Raw genomic sequence first — 22,353 nt, forward strand, 5'->3', positions numbered from 1 at the left:
TTTGTAATAGCGATGGAGCTCCTTTACCATCTCCTGCCTGTCATTTCCAAGGAGCAGGATGAGGTCTTCGATCTCTCTTTGCGTGTTCTTCTTGATGTTGTAGAAAATTTGGATTAAGTGGTTTCTTATCCTTGCAGATGTCCTAAAACAAAGTTGCTCTGCAAACCGAGTATTATAAGTGTGGATGGTTGGATTCCTTTTCATGATGCCTTTCGGGATAAGATTTTCATTTCATTAAGAAGAAGATGTCGCTGTCCATGTGTGCCAGTTTCTTCCACCATTTTCATAATGAATATAATTCTTTTCACCCCAACATAAAGCTCAAAAACAGAAGTCAGCTTCCTTAACACCACCGTTCAACTGAAAGACAACACCCTTGTAACTTCTGTTTTTCACAAACCGACAGACAGACGGACCTACCTGAAAAGTGATATCTTCCACCCCAAGCATATAAGGCGCTCCATTATTTTCAGCCAAGCAATACGGTACAATCATATTTGCTCAGACCGACAGACCGGGATAAACAACTGCAGGAGCTCAGTCAAGATTTCATCAGACAAGGTTACACCCCCAAAACAACAGACACTCAAATAAGAAGAGCTACTGCCATACCCAGAAACAACCTTCTGGAATATAAAAACAAAGACAACAATAACCGCATCCCCCTTGTTGTCACCTACAACCCACATCTTGAAACACTTCGAAAAATTATAAAAGAACTTCAGCCAATACTAAACAATGACCAAACACTGAAAAATGTATTTCCTGAACCTCCCCTCCTGGCATACAGACAACCACCAAAACTTCAGCAACTAATTATCCGAAGCTCCCTAAGTGAACAAACAGAAAATGGCATATCTCCATGCCTACAGAAAAGATGCAACACATGTGCCCACATTTATGATACAGACCGTATAGTTATACTACACTGCCGACTTGAACATCGTTTAAAGGGATCATTTTCCTGCAGATCATCTAATGTAGTCTACCTAATTCTCTGCATGAAATGTCCTGACACTGTACTCTATGTGGGAGATACTGGACAAACACTCTGCCAGAGAATGAATTTACACAGGTTCCACATTAAATATGGCAACACAGATGTTCCTGTAGTGGCCCACTTCAACAGCCATGGACACTATGAGAGGGATTTTAAAGTCACAGTGCTTATGGGCAACTTCAAAACACAGCAAGAGAGAAAAGAATGGGAAGTTAGACTTATGCTAAAATTTAATACATTACAACATGGTTTAAATAAAGACAAGAGTTTTATGGCCAGATATGAGGTTTGTTTACATCTCTCAGAATGACAGACAACCATCTTTCTACAGATCCACATTGTTTTGAAAAACTCATTACAAACTTCAAAAGACTTTGTTGGACAGTTATCTTATCTAAAGATCTTGACCATACATTGTTCTTCTCTCTCTTGTTAAATTAACCCTAGCCTGAATGAATCTATTAATTTTTTACATTTAAAATTTCTCATTTAAAGATTTACCAATGTTGTTTCTTGTCCTAGAGTATGTATATAAACACAGGGAACTTCAGTTTCAGTATTACATCTTGCCTAAAGAAGGGGCCTGAGTTGCCTCAAAAGCTTGCATATTTTAATCTTTTTAGTTAGCCAATAAAAGGTGTCATTTTGCTTGGCTTTTCTCTACATTAACCTTGAAATCTCCGTGTATTTGACAACTGTCCAGTTTTATTGTTTACAGGGCATCTGCTGATCTCTTAATTATATATTTGGTGCATTACATTAACCTGCTTCTGGAACAGTTGTCTGACATGTATTAACCCTTTTATACCTCTAAGATGGCAAAACATTATCCTAAATGACTGTAAGCCCTAAGTCTAATTTTTCTTCCACATACTTTATTATTGTAATCTTGATTTCATATAATTCCAATGTAAAGGTAGTTCCTTTATTGTTTTACAAGTGCTTCATTTTAAAGGTATTAATTTTTGGACTCTTTTTAACTCAAATACTACTGAAATAAAAATATTCTGAACACTTTTTGATTCATTTAGATTATCAGATTCTCTGTGTACATTTTATTTATTTATAGCTTTCTTTATAAGAGATTGACTTCAATCTCCAAAATAATTTGATTAAACAAAACAGCAGCTCCTTACTCCCACATGTAATTGAGAACTATTTTAGAGTTCTCTCCAGCTAGAAACCAAACCCTAAACAATGTATGTATAGTTTGATATGTATATATCAGTTGTCTTCCTGTTAAAAGTACTCTTTAATTTTTTTTCTTTTTCAAATAAAGCTTTTTAACTTTGTTTACTGAGTGCATCAGTCTTTCTAACAGACGAAAAAATATTATTACTCTGTGTTAAGTTGAAACCAGAAGGAAATATCACCTCATCCATTTATTTTTGACTTTACGATTATTGGTGTACAGTATCTTAAAATAGTTTAGTCATTAAATTATTTCTTCTTGAACAAATGGTTTTTCAGCCAGAGTACAAAGTCAAATATTGCAAAACTTTTAATGACAGCAATGCATACTTCTGAAAATCATTATGGCTTGAAGAATCATTGGAACTTGCATACGAAGACCAGGCCATGATCAAAAGTCTTAGATGAACAATTGAAATAATTAAAGTGTAAACATTCTTTTCATATGTGAAGTAATTACTACAATATGATTATATATTGCTATGATGTGGCTATAATTTTTAATTTATATATTATTCTTTACTGATCTCTAATACATTGATGGTGTGAGAAGTCACCGATGTCACTGGCTTTTGAGAAGCTTCTACATTTTCTGTTTGTGTTTTGTTGTCAGTAAGGTCTGCTTACTGATATCTCTTCCAAGTGTGTAGTTGGTGGGGTTATATTTCCCACAGTAATTGTTGGTTTTGGTGTCTTGGTGCCACCAACATGTAATTTAGTTACTGTAGTTCTTAAACTTGTTAGGCATGTCTGAAAATATTTCAAATAACTGAGTTGTATTTAACAAAACAGAATTTATTTGCAGATTTAATTTTGTTTAATTGTCTTTAAAGCAAATCGGTTATAAGCTTTATTCAGGTACATTCAGTTACTTAGTTAACTGATTTGAAAGTTGGAGAATTTTAAATTTTTTACTTCATCAGAGAGTTTGTTATTACTTTTTTGTTTATTAAATATTTTTGTAACAATGAGTCATATTCAAAAATAACAGTGATAATAGAATATACAGTAATCCCTCCTCGATCGCGGGGGTTGCGTTCCAGAACCCCCCGTGAAAGGTGAAAATCCGCGAAGTAGAAACCATATGTTTATATGGTTATTTTTATATTGTCATGCTTGGGTCACAGATTTTTACAGAAACACAGGAGGTTGTAGAGAGACAGGAACTTTATTCAAACACTGCAAACAAACATTTGTCTATTTTTCAAAAGTTTAAACGTGCTCCATGACCAGACAGAGATGACAGTTCCATCTCACAATTAAAAGAATGCAAACATATCTTCCTCTTCAAAGGATTGCGCGTCAGGAGCAGAGAATGTCAGAGAGAGAGAGAGAGAGAAAAAAGCAAACAATCAAAAATCAATAGGGCTGTTTGGCTTTTAAGTATGCAAAGCACCGCCGGACAAAGCAGCTGCAAGGAAGGGAGCAATGTGAAGGTAGTCTTTCAGCATTTTTTAGAGGAGCGTCCGTATCCTCTAGGCCAGTGTGCGAACAGCCCCTCTGCTCACACCCCCTCCGTCAGGAGCAGAGCATGTCAGAGAGAGTGAGAGAGAGACAGAAAAACAAACAATTAAAAAATCAATACGTGCTGTTTGATCTTTTAAGTATGCGAAGCACCGTGCGGGAAGCATATCGCTTGACAAAGCAGCCACATGTAAGCCCAGCAAGGAAGGGAGCAATGTGAAGGTAATCTTTCAGCGTTTTCTGAGGAGTGGCCGTATCGTCTAGGGGTGCGAACAGCCCCCCTGCTCACACCCCCTCCGTCAGGAGCAGAGAATGTCAGAGCAAGAGAGAGAGAAAAGCCAACAATTAAAAATCAATACGTGCTGTTTGAGCTTTTAAGTATGCGAAGCACCGTGCGGGAAGTATATCGCTTGACAAAGCAGCCACATGTAAGCCCAGCAAGGAAGGGAGCAATGTGAAGGTAATCTTTCAGCGTTTTTTGAGGAGCGGCCGTATCCTCTAGGGGTGCGAACAGCCCCTGTGCTCACAATATATTTGAGGAGTTTTATTTAATACGTAATACGCGCTCTGGTTGGGTAGCTTCTCAGCCATCTTTCAATAGCGTCCCTTGTATGAAATCAACTGGGCAAACCAACTGAGGAAGCATGTACCAGAAATTAAAAGACCCATTGTCCGCAGAAATCTGCGAACCAGCAAAAAATCTGCAGTAAATATTTAAATATGCTTGTAGCGGTCAGGAGCCGCTAAGATTCACACCGCCAACGAAGACGGTGATTTATTTATTTTAAAAGCAGAGATCCCAGGAACGTCCCCAGCCTTGGATCGACCCACACACTCTCACCACAGAGACAAATAAGCACACTGGGAATGACAAACAATTATAAATATAATGACATGAATTGAAAAATGAAAACAGTAATACCACCCCTGACCCCTTCGGAGATATTACACATACACAAAATAAACACAAACACCACACAGCCAAGTCCATATATAAGAAACAGGTTGAAAGATGAATGGTGACCAAGTTAAGTCCAGCGAATCTGTAAGTTGCAATGGAGAAGGGAAAATACAGTCCTACCGGTATTTACTGATGAGGTTGATGGTTGATTCGGGAGCGCTCCACTGTTCTGAAAAATCCAATAATCCAATACAGCTCTCAGTGAACAAGTAGACAGACCATCCAGTCCCCAACAAACGAATACAGTCCAAGACAAAAATGATCACAGTTCAAATAACAGCAGGAGAGACGACAAATAACCGCAACAATACAAACCAAAAACAAAACTTTTTCCCTCTTTGCCCTCTGCCCTCCTTTTATCTGCCTGTGGCTACCTTTGACCCCAGCAGCCCCAGCAGGGACTGCTGGGAGATGCAGTTTTTAAGTAGCACTGCTACAATCCCCACCCCCAGGCCGTGGTGTACGGCCGAACCAAGGCTTGAGATTGGAGATGTTTACCGTGTCTATTTTTTTAGTCCCTGGCAATCCCCACTCTATTGCGTAGGTCACAGGTCCCTTCTTTTGGACAACCGTAGCCGGGCCGAACCACTTAGGAGCCAGTTTAGCAGTGAATTTCTCAGAGGCTTTGGAGAGGGGATGAGTCCTGATCCAGACTTTCTCCCCAACCGAGAATTGCACAAGCTTATGTCTCTGGTTGTACGATTGAGATTGTCTGGACTGGGACCTCACCATCCTCTCCTTTACCTGTTGTGTGATGTGTTGGATACTTTGCAGGTGATTGTGTAGTGATGTGTCTGGTTTAGGTGGGTTGAGTTCAATAATCCTTTCCAGAGGACCGTTTATCTGTCTGCCTAAAGCTAACAATGCAGGGGTTTCACCTGTAACCTCGTGCACCGCCGTGTTCAATGCGAACCGCAGCTCAGGCAGCCACTTTGTCCAATCCTGATGGTGGTCTCCGACGAAGGATGCTATCATGGTCTTCAGGGTCCGATTCACCCGCTCAGTGCGATTTGATTGGGGATGGTATGCTGTAGTTTTCAGGTGAACCACCCCCCATTGTTTCCACAACTCTTCGGCCTCTGAGCCGGTAAATTGCGGGCCCCGATCTGTGATGATGTTCTTCGGCACCCCCCATCGGGTAAATATCTCATCCTTCAGGGTGGAACATATCTTCCTGGCGGTGGCATTAGCCAAAGGGAATAGCTCCACCCAGCGAGTAAAATAGTCCACAACCACCATCAGGTAGGTCTTCCGGTCCTTGCTAGAAGGAAATGGTCCCATTAGGTCCACGCCTAGGCTTTCCCCCGGGGTGGTGACGGTTACTGGCTGAAGCTGTCCCGAGGGGAGACCAGGTGGGGTTTTGTATTGCTGACAGGTGGTACAAGTCTGGACATGGGACCAGACGTCTTTGCGTACAGTCGGCCACCATGCCACCTCCAAGATTTTAAACAGTGTTTTAGTACGTCCAAGGTGACCACCGATCGGGCTATCATGATAATACTGTAGGAACTTAGGCACATATGTCTCGGGCACTACCAACTGATAATGGTAACCCCGATCTTTTGTTGGAACGCAGCGATAGAGTGCCCCTTGAAGTTCCCTATAATGTATGCGGTCAGGCCTTCCCCCCGAGCCCTCTCTCAACCCCTGACATACAGGACTGGCTGCTTGAGATTGAACGATTTCCTGCATGTTCAGGGGAAGATCAGGCCAAGGGTTAGAGACCGATACCGCACATACCACTGGCGCGGGCTCGTGAACCCGTGATAAGGCATCGGGCACAACGTTAGCACAACCCTTCCGATAGCACACCCTGAACGTGAACTGTTGGAGGCGCAATACCCACCTTGTTAGCCTAGACGTGGTCTTCGGCCAATTGAATGCCCAGGTCAGAGCCCTATGGTCAGTGTAGACTTCAAACGATGTTCCCTCCAGGAAGTGCCGCCACTTTTCCACGGCCCACACGACAGCGAGGCATTCCTTCTCGGTGGTGGAATAATTATACTCGGCGCCCTTTAGTGACCGAGAAGCATAGGCCACCACTCTTTCCTCTCCTTGGCTAGTTTGGCATAGAACGGCGCCGAGCCCGAGGTCACTTGCGTCAGTGTGGACCTGAAAGGTTAATGACGGATCAGGCTGTGCCAGGACTGGTGGCGATATCAGGGCCTGTTTGAGTCTTTCAAAAGAGTCCTGGCACGTTGGTGACCACTCCCAGGGGGATCCCTTCCTCAGCAACTGGAACAAAGGGGCAGCGATGTCGGCAAACCCATGCACAAATTTGTGGAACCACGCAGCCATCCCCAGGAAGCGCTGGAGACTTTTTATCTCCTGGGGCGCTGGGTAGTCCAAGATGGACTTAATTTTCTTCGGGTCCACTCGGACTCCGTCTGCTGACACCACATGGCCGAGGAAGTTCAGATGGTCTTGCTGAAATCTACACTTCTTGATGTTAAGGGTGAGATGAGCCTTATGCAGTTTCTGGAAGATGTGGTCGAGGTCCTTAAGATGTTGTTGGACAGATGGGGAGAATACAATGATGTCATCAATATAAACAAAACAGGTCTTCCCAATGAGTCCCTGGAGTACCTGCTCCATTAGCCGTTGGAATGACGCCCCAGCGTTTTTCAGTCCAAAGGGCATCACCCGAAACTGGAACAACCCCTCCGGGGTGATGACGGCTGTCTTTTCCATGCTACTCTTCCCCATCCTCACCTGCCAATACCCTGACTTCAAATCAAGGGAGCTGAACACTGCTGCCCCATGCAAAGACTCCAAGATGTCATGAATGAGTGGCATGGGGTAAGCGTCATCCAAGGTCTTCTTGTTCAGCTCCCGATAGTCCACACAGAATCGGTAGGTCCCGTCGGCCTTCTGAACGAGTACCATGGGGCTAGCCCATGGCGAGGTGGAAGGTTCGATGACCCCCTCTGCCAACATCTGGTCAACCCACTCCTTGATTATTCCTCTTTTCAGAGGCGACACTCTGTAGGCTCTGTGCCGAACAGGGACAGGGTCGACTGTGTGAATGTGATGACACACCACCTCAGTCCGACCCAATTTGTCCGTCCACACCGAGTGCCACCTCCTAAGCAGTGGCTGAACGAGCTCCGGCTGTTCAAGAATAGCCTTCTCTACTGGGCTGGGCTCATCCACCAACTGCGCGAGATAATAACACAAGTTAGGCCAAACCAGATTGCTTTGAGCCTTTGTCCCAAACCGATGGACTTCACCCCCCGGCAACTCATACTCCAGCCACGACAGATGGATAGTCAGACCTACCGACACAAGAGAGTCCATTCCCAGTAATAAGGGCATCGACAGGTGGTCATCTTCCAGGATGTAAACCTCTGTCTCCCAGTGTGTCTCATGTAAGCAGAGCCTCATAGGAACCCTGCCCCTGGCCCCGTGCACCCTTCCATCCGCAAGAAAGAATTTTACTTTTGCACTTCCCCTTAATTGCTCATGAGGCACTTTAAGCTTTTCCCACAAGCTGTATTTCATAAGGGTATAAGTGCTCCCTGTATCTACGACCGCCTCTCCAGTGACACCTCGCACTTGTACAGGCAGCACTAAGAGGGGCAAGGTGGCTTGCACCAGGGTGAGATCGGCACGGGGATCCACTGAGGCTTTCCCTCGTGGTTTGGGACAGGGGACATCCCGAGACGTGGGACCCTTTCGAGACCTACTAATCCCGATAGCCGCCCAGTCCTTTTCCACTCAGGACCCCACCTTCACCAACTCATCTACCGACTTCACGACCCCCCTCAAAGTAGCCGCCACCCGAGGGTCACAAGCGTCAAGGACACGTCGCAATATCTCTTCCTCACGCATGTCAGATCGCCACTTAAGGCACAACGCACGGAACTCAAAGACAAAGTCCCTGAGACTCTGCGATGGCTTCTGTACAAAGGTCCGGAGCTTTTCTTCCAACAGCACCTGGTATTCATCTGAGAGGAATGCTTTCAGGAAGGCAGCGCGAAACTCTGCCCAGGTGTTACACTTGTGCCGCTCAGCAAACCACCAAGAGCGCGCCGGCCCGCTGAGTGCCGTGTTCAGGAATCCCCGCAGCTCGGCTCCACTCAGAGGATGCAGTTCCACGAACAAGTCGACCTCCTCCACAAAGTCGACAATGCCCGTGGGTGCACACTGAGGGGCCAGCTTAGGGAACTCCATCCGTGGCATCGCAACGGACAAGGACGACTGTCCCCAGTTGATCCCCACTCCCGCTAAAGGAGTCGACTGCCCCAGTGGCTGCGTGACGGCACGCCAGCTATCCTGCACCTGCCTCCTGATCTCCTCCCTCATATTGGCTTCCAGGCGCTGCACACACTTCGCGAAGGACTGCTCCAGACGCTGCACCCTCACAACCGCCTCACTGGAAACTCGGGCGGCCGTGGCATCGATGAGATCATGGATGGTTTCATCTCGGTTGAGAAAACTGCCGGCGATGTGATCCACCCGCGTCTCTAGCTGTTCAAGGCGCAACGTCAGGTCATGCAGAAGCCGTCCCTCATCCGTCTCGGGCTGCTCCGGACTGGAGACACACAGGGAATCCAGCAGGCTCAATTCTTCCTCCGGGGCTCTGACCATAACGTGACGTGGCCTAGGCTGCGGACGCACGTCCACCAGCGGTCCACTCAGCTCAAGCTCCTCGCCCTGCACTGCGCTTACAACAGACATGCTTCTGTCGGATGTGTATGTAAAGTCGGTCAGAAGGGAACGTAATTAACCTGGCTCCTACCCGGCTCGCCAAAATCTGTAGCGGTCAGGAGCCGCTAAGATTCACACCGCCAACGAAGACGGTGATTTATTTATTTTAAAAGCAGAGATCCCAGGAACGTCCCCAGCCTTGGATCGACCCACACACTCTCACCACAGAGACAAATAAGCACACTGGGAATGACAAACAATTATAAATATAATGACATGAATTGAAAAATGAAAACAGTAATACCACCCCTGACCCCTTCGGCGATATTACACATACACAAAATAAACACAAACACCACACAGCCAAGTCCATATATAAGAAACAGGTTGAAAGATGAATGGTGACCAAGTTAAGTCCAGCGAATCTGTAAGTTGCAATGGAGAAGGGAAAATACAGTCCTACCGGTATTTACTGATGAGGTTGATGGTTGATTCGGGAGCGCTCCACTGTTCTGAAAAATCCAATAATCCAATACAGCTCTCAGTGAACAAGTAGACAGACCATCCAGTCCCCAACAAACGAATACAGTCCAAGACAAAAATGATCACAGTTCAAATAACAGCAGGAGAGACGACAAATAACCGCAACAATACAAACCAAAAACAAAACTTTTTCCCTCTTTGCCCTCTGCCCTCCTTTTATCTGCCTGTGGCTACCTTTGACCCCAGCAGCCCCAGCAGGGACTGCTGGGAGATGCAGTTTTTAAGTAGCACTGCTACATGCTTACATATAAAATCTGCGATAGAGTGAAGCCGCGAAAGTCGAAGCGCAATATAGCGAGGGATTACTGTAATTACATGTGTTGGTAGTGTTTTGTCTTGGTAGAATAATATATTCCTCTACTTTTCCCTTTTGTATTATTAATAAGTAGCCTTTGTCAGAATTCTTCAAATCTCCCAGTCTTACCACTGTTTATAAGGTATTATAGTATATAACTACTCCCCACCTTCCCGTCTACATCTATAACCTCAGGCAATTAGGTGTTGTAAAAGACAAGCAGGAGTTAAGTTACACATAAAATAATGTATTATTGATAATATTCATAAATAATTACAATATGCAAAGTACATTTGAATATTGGCAACCATACAACCTGATAATGGTGATGTGTAGTTTCAGGCGGCACACAGACTTCTTAGTTACTTAAAAATGTCTCTAGTTAAGGCATCATTGGTGGTCAGCTTTCTTTAGAACAGGCCGCATGCCTGTCTCAATATGGCTGCTGAGCTGTGCTCTTCATTGTGTTGCCCTTTTCCGTTCATGGTGTGAGATGGTCATTCAGCAGTTTGGTAAGAGAGAGAGTGTGAGGTAAGCAAGCAAATTTATAGATTTTCTGTCCAACCCCTAGAGCCAAAAGGACGTCATGGTACTTAAAGGCTTCTGATACAAGCCAGTCCCAAACAGACATACTTCAGACCAATGGGGGAATAGTACACCTTCACACCTGCCCCCAAAACCATATGTTAAGGTAAAGCTAGGCAGCCTGGCTTTCCTATGGGGGTTGAGAGACTTCAGAGAAACAATTATCAAACTTGTTTGAGACACTTCCCCCCAAAACAATTTATTGTAAAATTCACTTTCCTGACTTAGTCCTGGGGGAGGAGGGGGGGTTGTAAACATGTATGCTGCTCATTAATGTAACACTAATATTACATTGCTTTGCCTAAGTTACAAATAAAGACATACAAAATATTTATCAACTTGTATGCAAAATATCACATCACAACAGTAGACAATATCAAATATATGCTATTTAACAGTACTTTATAAAATCATGTTGTTAAACACAGCTCAGTAAGTTTCTTAGACACCAGGTTCCAACTCATATGACAAAAAAACTGCTTTGATTGATATGCTATTGTTAGTTGTTTGTTTTGGGTCTATGGCTCATTGTAGCTCAAAGTTCAGATTTGTTCAGCATAACATTTAGGAAAGAAGTACGTGATGGAAAGTTAAAATCTCTTAAGATTAAATTATTGGTTGCTATGGACAGCAGTGGAGAGAAGATCTGAAAATATGGTGATTAATTACAGTGTCAGTAATCCTTGTGCCTACGGTATGGTATGGACTCTTTTCTTTAAATTCAAATTATACAAATTTGTTATTCACAAGTGAAATTGCTTTTTGCTTTTTTTTTTTTTAATCACCAAAGTATTGGTTACCTATGTTTTGCTTTGTCATATAATACAACTAATCACAAAACACTATCATAAAAGTGTTTTGGCCTAATGCCAAAAAATAATTTTCTTTTCACAAAGTGTAGTGTCACAAAATATTTTTTATGTGTTTTAGGTTATTAATGCATCACATCCGAGACTGCTTACCTGAGTTGAAGACAAGAATTAATGTTCTAGCTGCCCAGTATCAGTCCCTGCTTAGCAGTTATGGTGAGCCTGTTGAGGATAAGAGTGCAACATTGCTGCAGCTTATTACAAAATTTGCAACAGAATACTGCAATACTATTGAAGGCACTGCGAAATACATTGAGACTTCAGAACTGTAAGTACTTTGTGGGAAGTTCCTTACTATAACAATTCAAGATCAAGGAGACTGTCATACTATATGTACATAGTACAGTAAAATCCTTCCTTGTGTATCTCCTCAGAACAGTAACGGTAATACAATACCAACAAACTAGCATACGCACGTATTCCAAAAAAATATAGTACATAACATGCAAAATGTATATAGTTGTGTTTATATGTTCTGTCTACATGTGTCTATGTATGTATGTACAGTATACACATGTAAAGTAGATATATATACAGTTGTGCTTGAAAGTTTGTGAACCCTTTAGAATTTTCTATATTTCTGCATAAACATGACCCAAAACATCATCAGATTTTCACTCAAGTCCTAAAAGTAGATAAAAAGAAGCCAGTTAAACAAATGAGACAAAAATATTGTACTTGGTCATTAATTTATTGAGGAAAATAATCGAATATTACATATTTGTGAGGGCAATAGTATGTGAACCTTTTCTTTCAGTATCTGGTGTGACCCCCCTTTGCAGCAATAACTGCAACTAAATGTTTCCGGTAACTGTTGATCAGTCCTTGCTTCAAGAGCAAGGCGTGTAATAGTCGGCGAGGTCACAAAGGACCCCAGGGTAACTTCTAAGCAACTGAAGGCCTCCCTCACATTGGCTAATGTTCATGAGTCCACCATCAGGAGAACACTGAACAACAGTGGTGTGCATGGCAGGGTTGCAAGGAGAAAGCCATTGCTCTCCAAAAAAAACATTGCTGCTCGTCTGCAGTTTGCTAAAGATCACGTGGTCAAGAGAAACCAGTTAAATAAATGAGACAAAAATATTGTACTTGGTCATTTATTTATTGAGGAAAATGATTGAACATTTCATATTTGTGAGTATGTGAACCTTTGCTTTCAGTATCTGGTGTGACCCCGCTTTGCAGCAATAACTGCAACTAAATGTTTCCGGTAACTGTTGATCAGTCCTGCACACCGGTTTGGAGGAATTTTAGCACATTCCTCCGTACAGAACAGCTTCAACTCTGGGATGTTGGTGGGTTTCCTCACATTAACTGCTCGCTTCAGGTACTTCCACAACATTTCGATTAGATTAAGGTCAGGACTTTGACATGGCCATTCCAAAACATTAACTTTATTCTTCTTTAACCATTCTTTGGTAGAACGACTTGTGTGCTTAGGGTCGTCGTCTTGCTGCATGACCCACCTTCTCTTGAGATTCAGTTCATGGACAGATGTCCTGACATTTTCCTTTAGAATTCTCTGATATAATTCAGAATTCATTGTTACATCAATGAAGGCAAGCCTTCCTAGCCCAGATGCAGCAAAACGGGCCCAAACCATGATACTACCGCGACCATGTTTCACAGATGGGATAAGGTTCTTATGCTGGAATGCAGTGTTTTCCTTTCTCCAAACAGAACACTTTTCATTTAAACCAAAAAGTTCTGTTTTGTCTCATCCGTCCACAAAACATACTTCCAATAGCCTTCTGGTTTGTCCATGTGATCTTTAGCAAACTGCAGACGAGCAGCAATGTTTTTTTTGGAGAGCAGTTGCTTTCTCCTTGCAACCCTGCCATGCACACCATTGTTGTTCAGTGTTCTCGTGATGGTGGACTCATGAACATGAACATTAGCCAATGTGAGGGAGGCCTTCAGTTGCTTAGAAGTTACACTGGGGTCCTTTGTGACCTCGCCGACTATTACACGCCTTGCTTTTGGAGCAAGGACTGATCAACAGTTACCGGAAACATTTAGTTGCAGTTATTGCTGCAAAGGGTGGTCACACCAGATACTGAAAGCAAAGGTTCACATACTTTTGCCCCTCACAAATATGTAATATTTGATCATTTTCCTCAATAAATAAATGACCAAGTACAATATTTTTGTCTCATTTGTTTAACTGGTTTCTTTTTATCTACTTTTAGGACTTGAGTGAAAATCTGATGATGTTTTAGGTCATGTTTATGCAGAAATATAGAAAATTCTAATGGGTTTACGAACTTTCAAGCACAACTGTATCAGCACTTGAATTGCTCCTATAGAATTGCTGTATTTGTATATAGTACTAAGGTTCATGCTCTTTTCTTCTGTGCTGCTTCAGTGCTGTAGTTTATTACTTGACTTTGTTATAGTTAGATCTTTGGTTATCCCCAGGAGAAATTTGGCGATAGATAGATAGCACGCACACACGCACTTTGGGCTGAACACAAACCAGAATGATTAAAAAAGAAGGAATTCTTTGATTTGGCAGTCACAGTGAGTGATTATGCAGGCGTATTGCCATTGGCATAAAGAAGCCTGTTTGATTTCCATAGTAGTGGCACTTTCAGGAGCCTTAGGAACACACTGAAGCAGTGGCAGAGGGTACCATATCTACAGGCTTGAAGTGTGTGATTTGATTTAGTGGTTCTGATTTTACTTTACTGTTTCCATATGTTTTTAATAGTAAATCTGTTAATTTTTTAGCTTTATTTTTTTCACCCTCTATAACAATTGATGTTTGTAAAAAAAAAAAAAAAAAAGTTGCCCACTTATGTCTATAACTCCTTGTTTTAGGTGTGGTGGAGCCCGTATTTGTTACATATTTCATGAAACGTTTGGTCGTACACTGGAGTCTGTAGATCCTTTGGGTGGCCTCACAACTATTGATATTCTGACAGCTATCAGAAATGCTACTGTAAGTATGAAATATATAAAGATATGAATCACAAATGTGGCTTTTATTAACAACATAAATGTAGGATAATGATGTCATTTTGACACCGATAAAAAGTGATTTAAAATTATTTACTAAGCTGTGCTTAGTTGTCCTTGAATGAAAACTAGAGTAGAAAAATAATAACTTCTTACCTGTATTATATAGCTAACACTAGTAAGAAAACAATTAAATGCAAACCCTTCAGTACAAAAAACACACTTACGTGTTAACACAGAAATTAAACATTTTAAAAATCTGTTACAATTTTAAATCTGTAAAAAACAGCAAAGAAGTTAATTATGATGTGAATAGTAGAGAAAAAAAACTAATATTTCTAGGTCCACAGCTATTACATGAAGATGGCTAAAAGATTGAAAACATTTAGCCCTGTTCCCCGAATCCCCCATCTCCTTGATATAATAACATAGCATAACTTTCTCAGACCCATGTAATCCAGTACATTGTCTGGACTGTAGCCCTACTCAGCAACAGAAATCATTCCTGGACAAGGATCTTATACATCACAGGGCCTGCGAATGCACAAACTGATAATCTCACAGTGAAGCCACAAATTGAGTTCTTTATTTAACCTAACATGCATGACTTTGAGCATATGTAGAGATTACATTCTACATACACAACAATATGGTGGAGATATACAACACAGGATATTGTGTCCATACTTAATAGCATAAGAAGTTTAACAAACAAACAAACAAACAAACATGAGGAGACTGTTCAGTCCATTAGGCTTATTTGGTTAGCCAGTAGTTAAATTGTCCTAATATCTCATTCAGCTACACATCATCTGCATGACTTGGTAGCTTGTTCTAAAGTCCCATGGCTCTTTGCATAAATAATTGCATGCTGGATTAAATCTTAAATGTACTTCTTGCTTTACATCATTGTCTTATTATTAATCAAAAACAAAAAAATTCTGCTGTATCAGCTTTACAACAGCAACAACATTTATTTATATAGCACATTTTCATACAAAAAGTAACTCAAAGTGCTTTACATAATGAAGAAAAGAAAAATAAAAGACAAAATAAATTAAAAAAGGCAACATTAGTTAACATAGAAAAGGAGTAAGGTCCGATGGCCAGGGTGGACAGAAAAAACAAAAAAAAACTCCAGAAAACTGGAGAAAAAAATAAAATCTGTAGGGGTTCCAGGCCACGAGACCGCCCAGTCCCCTCTGGGCATTCTACCTAACATAAATGAAATAGTCATCTTTGTAGTTAGGGTTCTCATGGAGTCACTTAATGCTGATGGTCATACAGACTTCTGGCGTTTAATCCATCCATCATTTTTGGAACATCATGGTACTTAGAGTAGATGGTCCACCACCAAAAGGACACCGGAAAAGGAAACAGAAGAGAGAGTAGGGGTTAGGACAGATAACAGATTTATTGATAAGGTGACTTACAACATTTCAGATATAACTGATTCTACTTCCTTTGTTTTTGCAATTTGAGCACATACAGATGAAGTGACCTCCTCATGGTCACACATAGTCAGAATCAGGATTTGAATTCAGAACCTCATGGATTGATGTCCAAAGCCTTAACCACTACACCACATTACCTGCCAAACACAATGCCACACAGTAGTAACAGCTTTAACATACTTGTATACTCAGGAAGAAGTTATCCAACTATCAATTAAGTAAACTAGTATTGTCTTTCATAAATATCCAAATACAAAGCAGGGCTTGAATTTTAATGTGTCATGGGCATGGCAATTCTCACAGTGTATCAAAAATGCAAGACATTTTGTAATCTTGGGGATTTCAGCATAGGACATATAAAGGATGTTATCAATGTGAACTACATAATTTATTTTACCATGTGCACATTTCAGATTTGTTCTCTCTAGTAACTGAAAAATACTGCTTACCAAACATACAGATTCATTCATTATGATATCAGAACTGTTGAATTAGTGAATTCCAAGACAATTCAGTATATCCATCCATCCATCCATCCATTTTCCAACCCGCTGAATCCGAACACAATGTCACAGGGGTCTGTTGGAGCCAATATATTTTAAGTAAAACTCTTCAAACTTGATTTTGTAACAGCATGCTTTTAGAGTCTGGTTTGTCAGAGAACCACTCTGCTGGTTTGTATCATTTGCTATTGTAAGATTTATGCAAGTATTTGAATCATCTGCTGATTAAAACTAAACTAAAGAGTAACAGATGAGTCAAATTGATTCAATTTTCAAATGGCACGAAATCCTGTGTCATTAACTTTCCAAATCTATCTCTCCTTTTATTTATTTATTTATTTTCACATTTGTCTAAATTTTGGTTTCTTGAGTGAAATCAAACTGGTCAGCTTTACATTAATTTGTTATTTCAAAACTTCTGTAAAACACCCATTGTTGTGCTGTTTTCAAAGTATCTTATATGGCTGATCAGACTTTGTTACTGCTTAGTCTCTGTACTAGTTCAGAAGTAAAATATTAATTTGATCTAAAGTTTTAACTGGTAAGACTGCATTACACTCATCAATGTACCTTTCAAATACATGCTATATGTGTTTTTACTATTTTAGTTACATTTTGGAAATTATATGAATGGACATTAGTTTGGCTTCTAAAACTAAACAAATGACACAAATGTAGCATTTGCATGTCTGTATTTAGCAACGAAGTGTATCATTTTGCCCTTCCTGCTAACTGGTATAATTACAGTGCTTTTAAACACTAATTATGTATGTCGCTGTGTTTACCCAAAATTACCAAAGTCCTGCAGCTTTACTTTGCTTCATAGGATTCTGGCAATAGCTTGACGTGTTGAAATTATCAACAGACAAAATATGTTTGTTTTTAAAAGCTTTAGTAAAAATTCAAGGTAAAACAGTTCACACAAAAATAGAGAAATTGATCTAGTAAAGAAAAGAAAAGTTCTTGTTTAAGAAAAGTTCCAATTAAAGCTTATATATCTTGTTTCATTCTTTTAAGTTTGCTCATACAATGGAACCAATTTTAAATGGTCAGAAAACTGTATGCCCATCTCATTTACATGCTATAAATAAGACTTTCAGTCCGTGCTATCAATGGGACTATTCCAAAGCACAAATTGACTTAATTAACACACTGTATTAGAGATATAGCTAAGAAAGTTCTATCTCATGTTTCTTTACAGGGGGTAAAAGGTTATACCATAATCTATAGCTATGAAAGACAATATATTCTATTCAGATTAAGCAAACACTAATATGAATTTAACTTTCTAAGACTGGGTCTTACAATGTAGTTATTAGCAAAGGAAGCAGCTCATTTCATTGCCCACGTAGGCAAGCCAAATAGCCACTTTGCCAAAAACTTGCCTTGACTTTTACTTGCTAAAGCTGTTCACGCTTGCACTGTGCACAGTGGTTATGCATATAACACTACCACACAACTATGTATAAATTGGTTAGATAGATGGAAGCATAAACACACATCTGTGGACATGTTTGATGTAATCAGAGAATGAATGCAATGACTCGGTTCCTTTGTAAGGTCTGTATAGGACACATTATTAAAAAAGCAAATCATCGTGCCATCTTTTTGTCTCCTCTTACAACACTATGACACTACAATTTGAACTACTAAAGCTCACATCACTGAGCTCAGAATGCGCTTATGAAGCTATTTATGTACTGACCCCACAAAGGGATAAAAGTGGTAATAACGAAAGCCTGTGTGTATATTTTTGCTCTTTTAAAAATAATAATAAGCACAAAGTATTTCTAGACATGACTTCTGTTTTTCTTTTTGACATGAGGTGATGAGATGCTGTATCATCATTTTTATATGTAGTTTTCATCATGTTTTTTCCCCACCGATTATGAAAAAAGCTAGAGACCATTATGCTTTTGCAACATTGGTGTCAACTGGTACTGAATGTATTTGACTTTCCTAGTCGTAACAAGTACTGCACACAGTACTATATATGTGGCCTCACCAGTGCATTATACAGTCTGAGCATAACATCTTTTGTTTTATATTCAATAGTTTTTACAGTATGATTTTTAATGTCTTTTTTAATTGCTTTTTTGCATTGCCAAGATGATAAGAATATTCCATCAATTTAAATCCCTAATTTTTTTTTAGAGCCTGCTTCCCATAGGACAGTGTTTCAAGCATATTTATAATTAATTTCCCTTTCCCTATATTGTTTAATATGTATATGAAAATGTGCAATAGAAATATTACATGAATTAAATAAATGTTGTTTATATTCTTCTATTTTTATTTAAGAAACAAAACCTATCAACAAAGCAAAACTTCCTCAAGTTGAAAAACATAGCAAATACAATAGTATGTTCCACAAGCACTCTGAAAAATCATGAAAATCAGCAATCAACCCCTGCCCAGTGAAGGGAGACATACAGTTACATAGCCTCATCTAAAATTATCCTTTATATAGGATACAGCTGCAGTGTATGTGTGTGTTCACCGTGTGATGGACATGTGCTTGGTCCAGGGACTGGTCCTGTCTTGTGCCCTTATTTTGCTGGTATAGGCCCCAGCCCCTCTGACCCTACTCAGGATTAAGCAGGCTTAGAAAATGATATGCTATGGATGCAATCGCAATTAAGACAAAACAAATAGAATTTGTTAGTTAAATATTAACATTTATTTTTTGCATAAGACCAAACACACGAGAATCCATGTAATTCTCAGACCGCCAGGCTATTGTTTTGATGCTTAACAGAAGAGTTTGCTTCATTATTTTCATTTATTTTATTATCTTCATCATTTGCTGCAATAAGATGCTGCAGATGTTCTATCAGATGGTTATGGCGAGCACCCTCTTCTACGAGGTGGTGTGCTGGGGAGGCAGCATTAAGAAGAAAGACGCGTCACGCCTGGACAAACTGGTGAGGAAGGCAGGCTCTATTGTTGGCATGGAGCTGGACAGTTTGACATCTGTGGCAGAGCGACGGGTGCTAAGCAGGCTCCTATCAATTATGGAGAATCCACTGTATCCACTAAACAGTGTCATCTCCAGACAGAAGAGCAGCTTCAGCGACAGACTGCTGTCACTGTCCTGCTCCACTGACAGACTGAGGAGATCATTCCTCCCCCAATCTTTAATTTAATATTGTTTTTTGTATCAGTATGCTGCTGCTGGAGTATGTGGATTTCCCCTTGGGATTAATAAAGTATCCTATCCATCCATCCATCCATCCATCCATCCATCCATCCATCCTCTCTCCACTGCACTTCCTAAGCCTTCTTTACTAATAGTATTATAATTTTTACTGTTGTTAATCTGCAAACTTTACATTGATTTTCAAGATTTTTAATGTAAAATTGATATATTTTGCAGATACTGTATCTCATAGTATCACATTACCTTATTGTAGTAACAGCTGTACTACATTTTTTTAACAGATCCCCTGGTGCTAGGCTACATGTACCATATTCCTAATCTTGGAGTTTAAACTAAGTACTCAGTGCAAGCCCATAGCATTAATGTGATGATCTATTTCTGTTTTTAACATTACTTAATAATAGAGTATGTCTGTCATTTGCATGAGTGTACTTAAACATGCCAAAGCATTATAACTTAATGGTAAAAGTCACTGTACCTCTTATTTATTATTTTTGCTTTTTAACTTTAGCATGTAACGAGAATTATTAAACTGTCCAAAAACTTAGAGCATTAAAGTAAATTATCCTGGTGAATAGTGAATGTGTTTTTCAACTCACACGGTATGATTGCTCTAATCAGATTTTTAAAGGCCTATATCGATCACCAATTTCATGTTATTTGATCATCCAATTCCGTTATTTTTTTCTTTATCCTTTAAAAAAGTTTTTACACTAATCTCCTGCATAACCAGACAAATAGAAGTCTTATGTCCTATATTAAAGTGTATTTTTATAATTAAACTATAGACTACAGGTTTAAACTGTTCATTTTATGTTAAGAAAATAAAATTCTGTAGGCTTATTGTTCAATGACATTAAAATGTTAAAATAAAATTTTCACAATTTGTCTGACAAAAAATACATAAATAAACTGTTGTGTTGGAGTGCGTATCTATACTAATTAATAAAAGTCAAAGCCCTCACTGACTGACTGACTGACTGACTGATTCACTCATCACTAATTCTCCAACTTCCCGTGTAGGTGGAAAGCTGAAATTTGGCAGGCTGATTCCTTACAGCTTACTTACAAAAGTTAGGCAGGTTTCATTTCGAAATTCAACGCGTAATGGTCATAACTGGAACCTCTTTTTTGACAATATACTGTAATGGACGGCAGCTCGATGGCCGTGGGAGGCGGAGTTGAGTGTCACGTCATCATGCCTCCCACGTAATCACGTGAAAAGACTGTGAATGCAGTAGGGAGAAATGAAGGAAGAGCCGCAAACAGCGAAGAACAAAAAATTCATTAAACAATTGAGAAGGGAGCGAAACATACAAGCAACTTCATAAGGGAAACAAAGCACGGTGTAAAACGTAAGTTTAAATTAAGTTTATAGAAACGCTCCCGCTGCAGATTGCAATAACATATTCGCGAGATAAAAGAACGCAGTAGGGAGAAATGAAGGAAGAGCCGCAAACAGCGAAGAACAAAAAATTCATTAAACAATTGAGAAGGGAGCGAAACAATAAGAAGCGAGCGAGTGAAGCATACAAGCATCTTCATAAGGGAAACAAAGCACGGTGTAAAACGTAAGTTTAAATTAAGTTTATAGAAACGCTCCCGCTGCGGATTGCAATAACATATTCGCGAGATAAAAGTTTAATGAGAAGACACAAGGTATAAACGAACCACACGCCATAGCGCAACGTTAGGGGCTTCACCTCTGCCGCTGACGTTCGAGATTCGATTCCTGAGAGGGGATGCAATGAGTGTGTACGCATGAAGAGCATAGAATAAGGGCGAAACACGTGTTGCGTACTCTTTGCATAATTTGAAAGTAAACAATTTCAACCATTCTGTGATCTGCTTCTCGCAACTGAAAGACGGCACATGGCGGATGTTAGCCGACTTGCTGACCGCAACGTTAGGGGCTTCAACTCTGGCGCTGACGATAGAGATTCGATTCCTGAGAGGGGATGCAGTGAGTGTGTATGCCTGATGAGCCCAGAATTAGGGAGAAACGCGTGTCGCATACTCTTTGCATTATTTGAAAGTAAACTATTAAAACCATTCTATGATCTGCTTCTGGGAACAGAAAGAGGGCACGTGGCGGACGTAAGGCGACTTGCTGACCAACCACAAGCGTAACTGGGCAGGTAACCACCCATACAATCAGATTGTGGTTCAGAAAACGAATGCCATGAATGTAATTACCACGATCTACATACTGTCAAATAAACGAAACACACGCCGTAGCGCGACAGCTGTGAAAAGGGAGGTTCACAAAAAAACAGATCCTTAACAAATTGTTATTGGTATATTTTCGATCCGTTTAAAAAGGTTTTCTTTTCTTCTTAATAAAAAATTAAAAGCAGTACTTCGCCACAACGAAGCGTGAGAATTTGGCTATATATATCTGCTTCTCGCAATTAAAAGAGGGCACGTGGCGGATGTTAGACGACTTGATGACCAAGCATAAGCGTTACCTGCCAGGTAACCACCCATACAATCAGATTGTGATTCAGACTAGGAATGCAATGAATGTAATTACCCCGATCTACATACAAGGCGAAAGTCTTGCAACATTCAAAGATGATGGTTTGGGATAAGTACACCATGGAACATAAAAGAGCTTATGAAGCCTTGAACCGAAAAAAGCAAGATCTCAGAGATCGTAAAAAAAAAAAATAGGAGGTAATGTCGTTTTACTCGCTGTACATTTTAGTCAAACATTACCA

At 40.3% G+C, this 22,353-nt stretch overlaps 1 protein-coding gene across 7 annotated transcripts in view; it reads left to right on the top strand.

Moving 5' to 3' along the window:
- Positions 1 to 22,353, top strand: part of dnm1l (dynamin 1-like) — a 203,829-nt gene that overhangs the window by 110,007 nt on the left and 71,469 nt on the right. For all 7 annotated transcript variants that reach the window (XM_051931989.1, XM_051931983.1, XM_051931977.1 and 4 more), the window contains 2 exons: positions 11,620 to 11,826; positions 14,379 to 14,499. In XM_051931989.1, the coding sequence (XP_051787949.1) occupies positions 11,620 to 11,826; positions 14,379 to 14,499 (328 nt within the window). The remainder of the gene's footprint in view (positions 1 to 11,619; positions 11,827 to 14,378; positions 14,500 to 22,353) is intronic.

Source organism: Erpetoichthys calabaricus, chromosome 1 (genome assembly GCF_900747795.2).
Source record: "Erpetoichthys calabaricus chromosome 1, fErpCal1.3, whole genome shotgun sequence".
Lineage (NCBI taxonomy): Eukaryota > Metazoa > Chordata > Cladistia > Polypteriformes > Polypteridae > Erpetoichthys > Erpetoichthys calabaricus.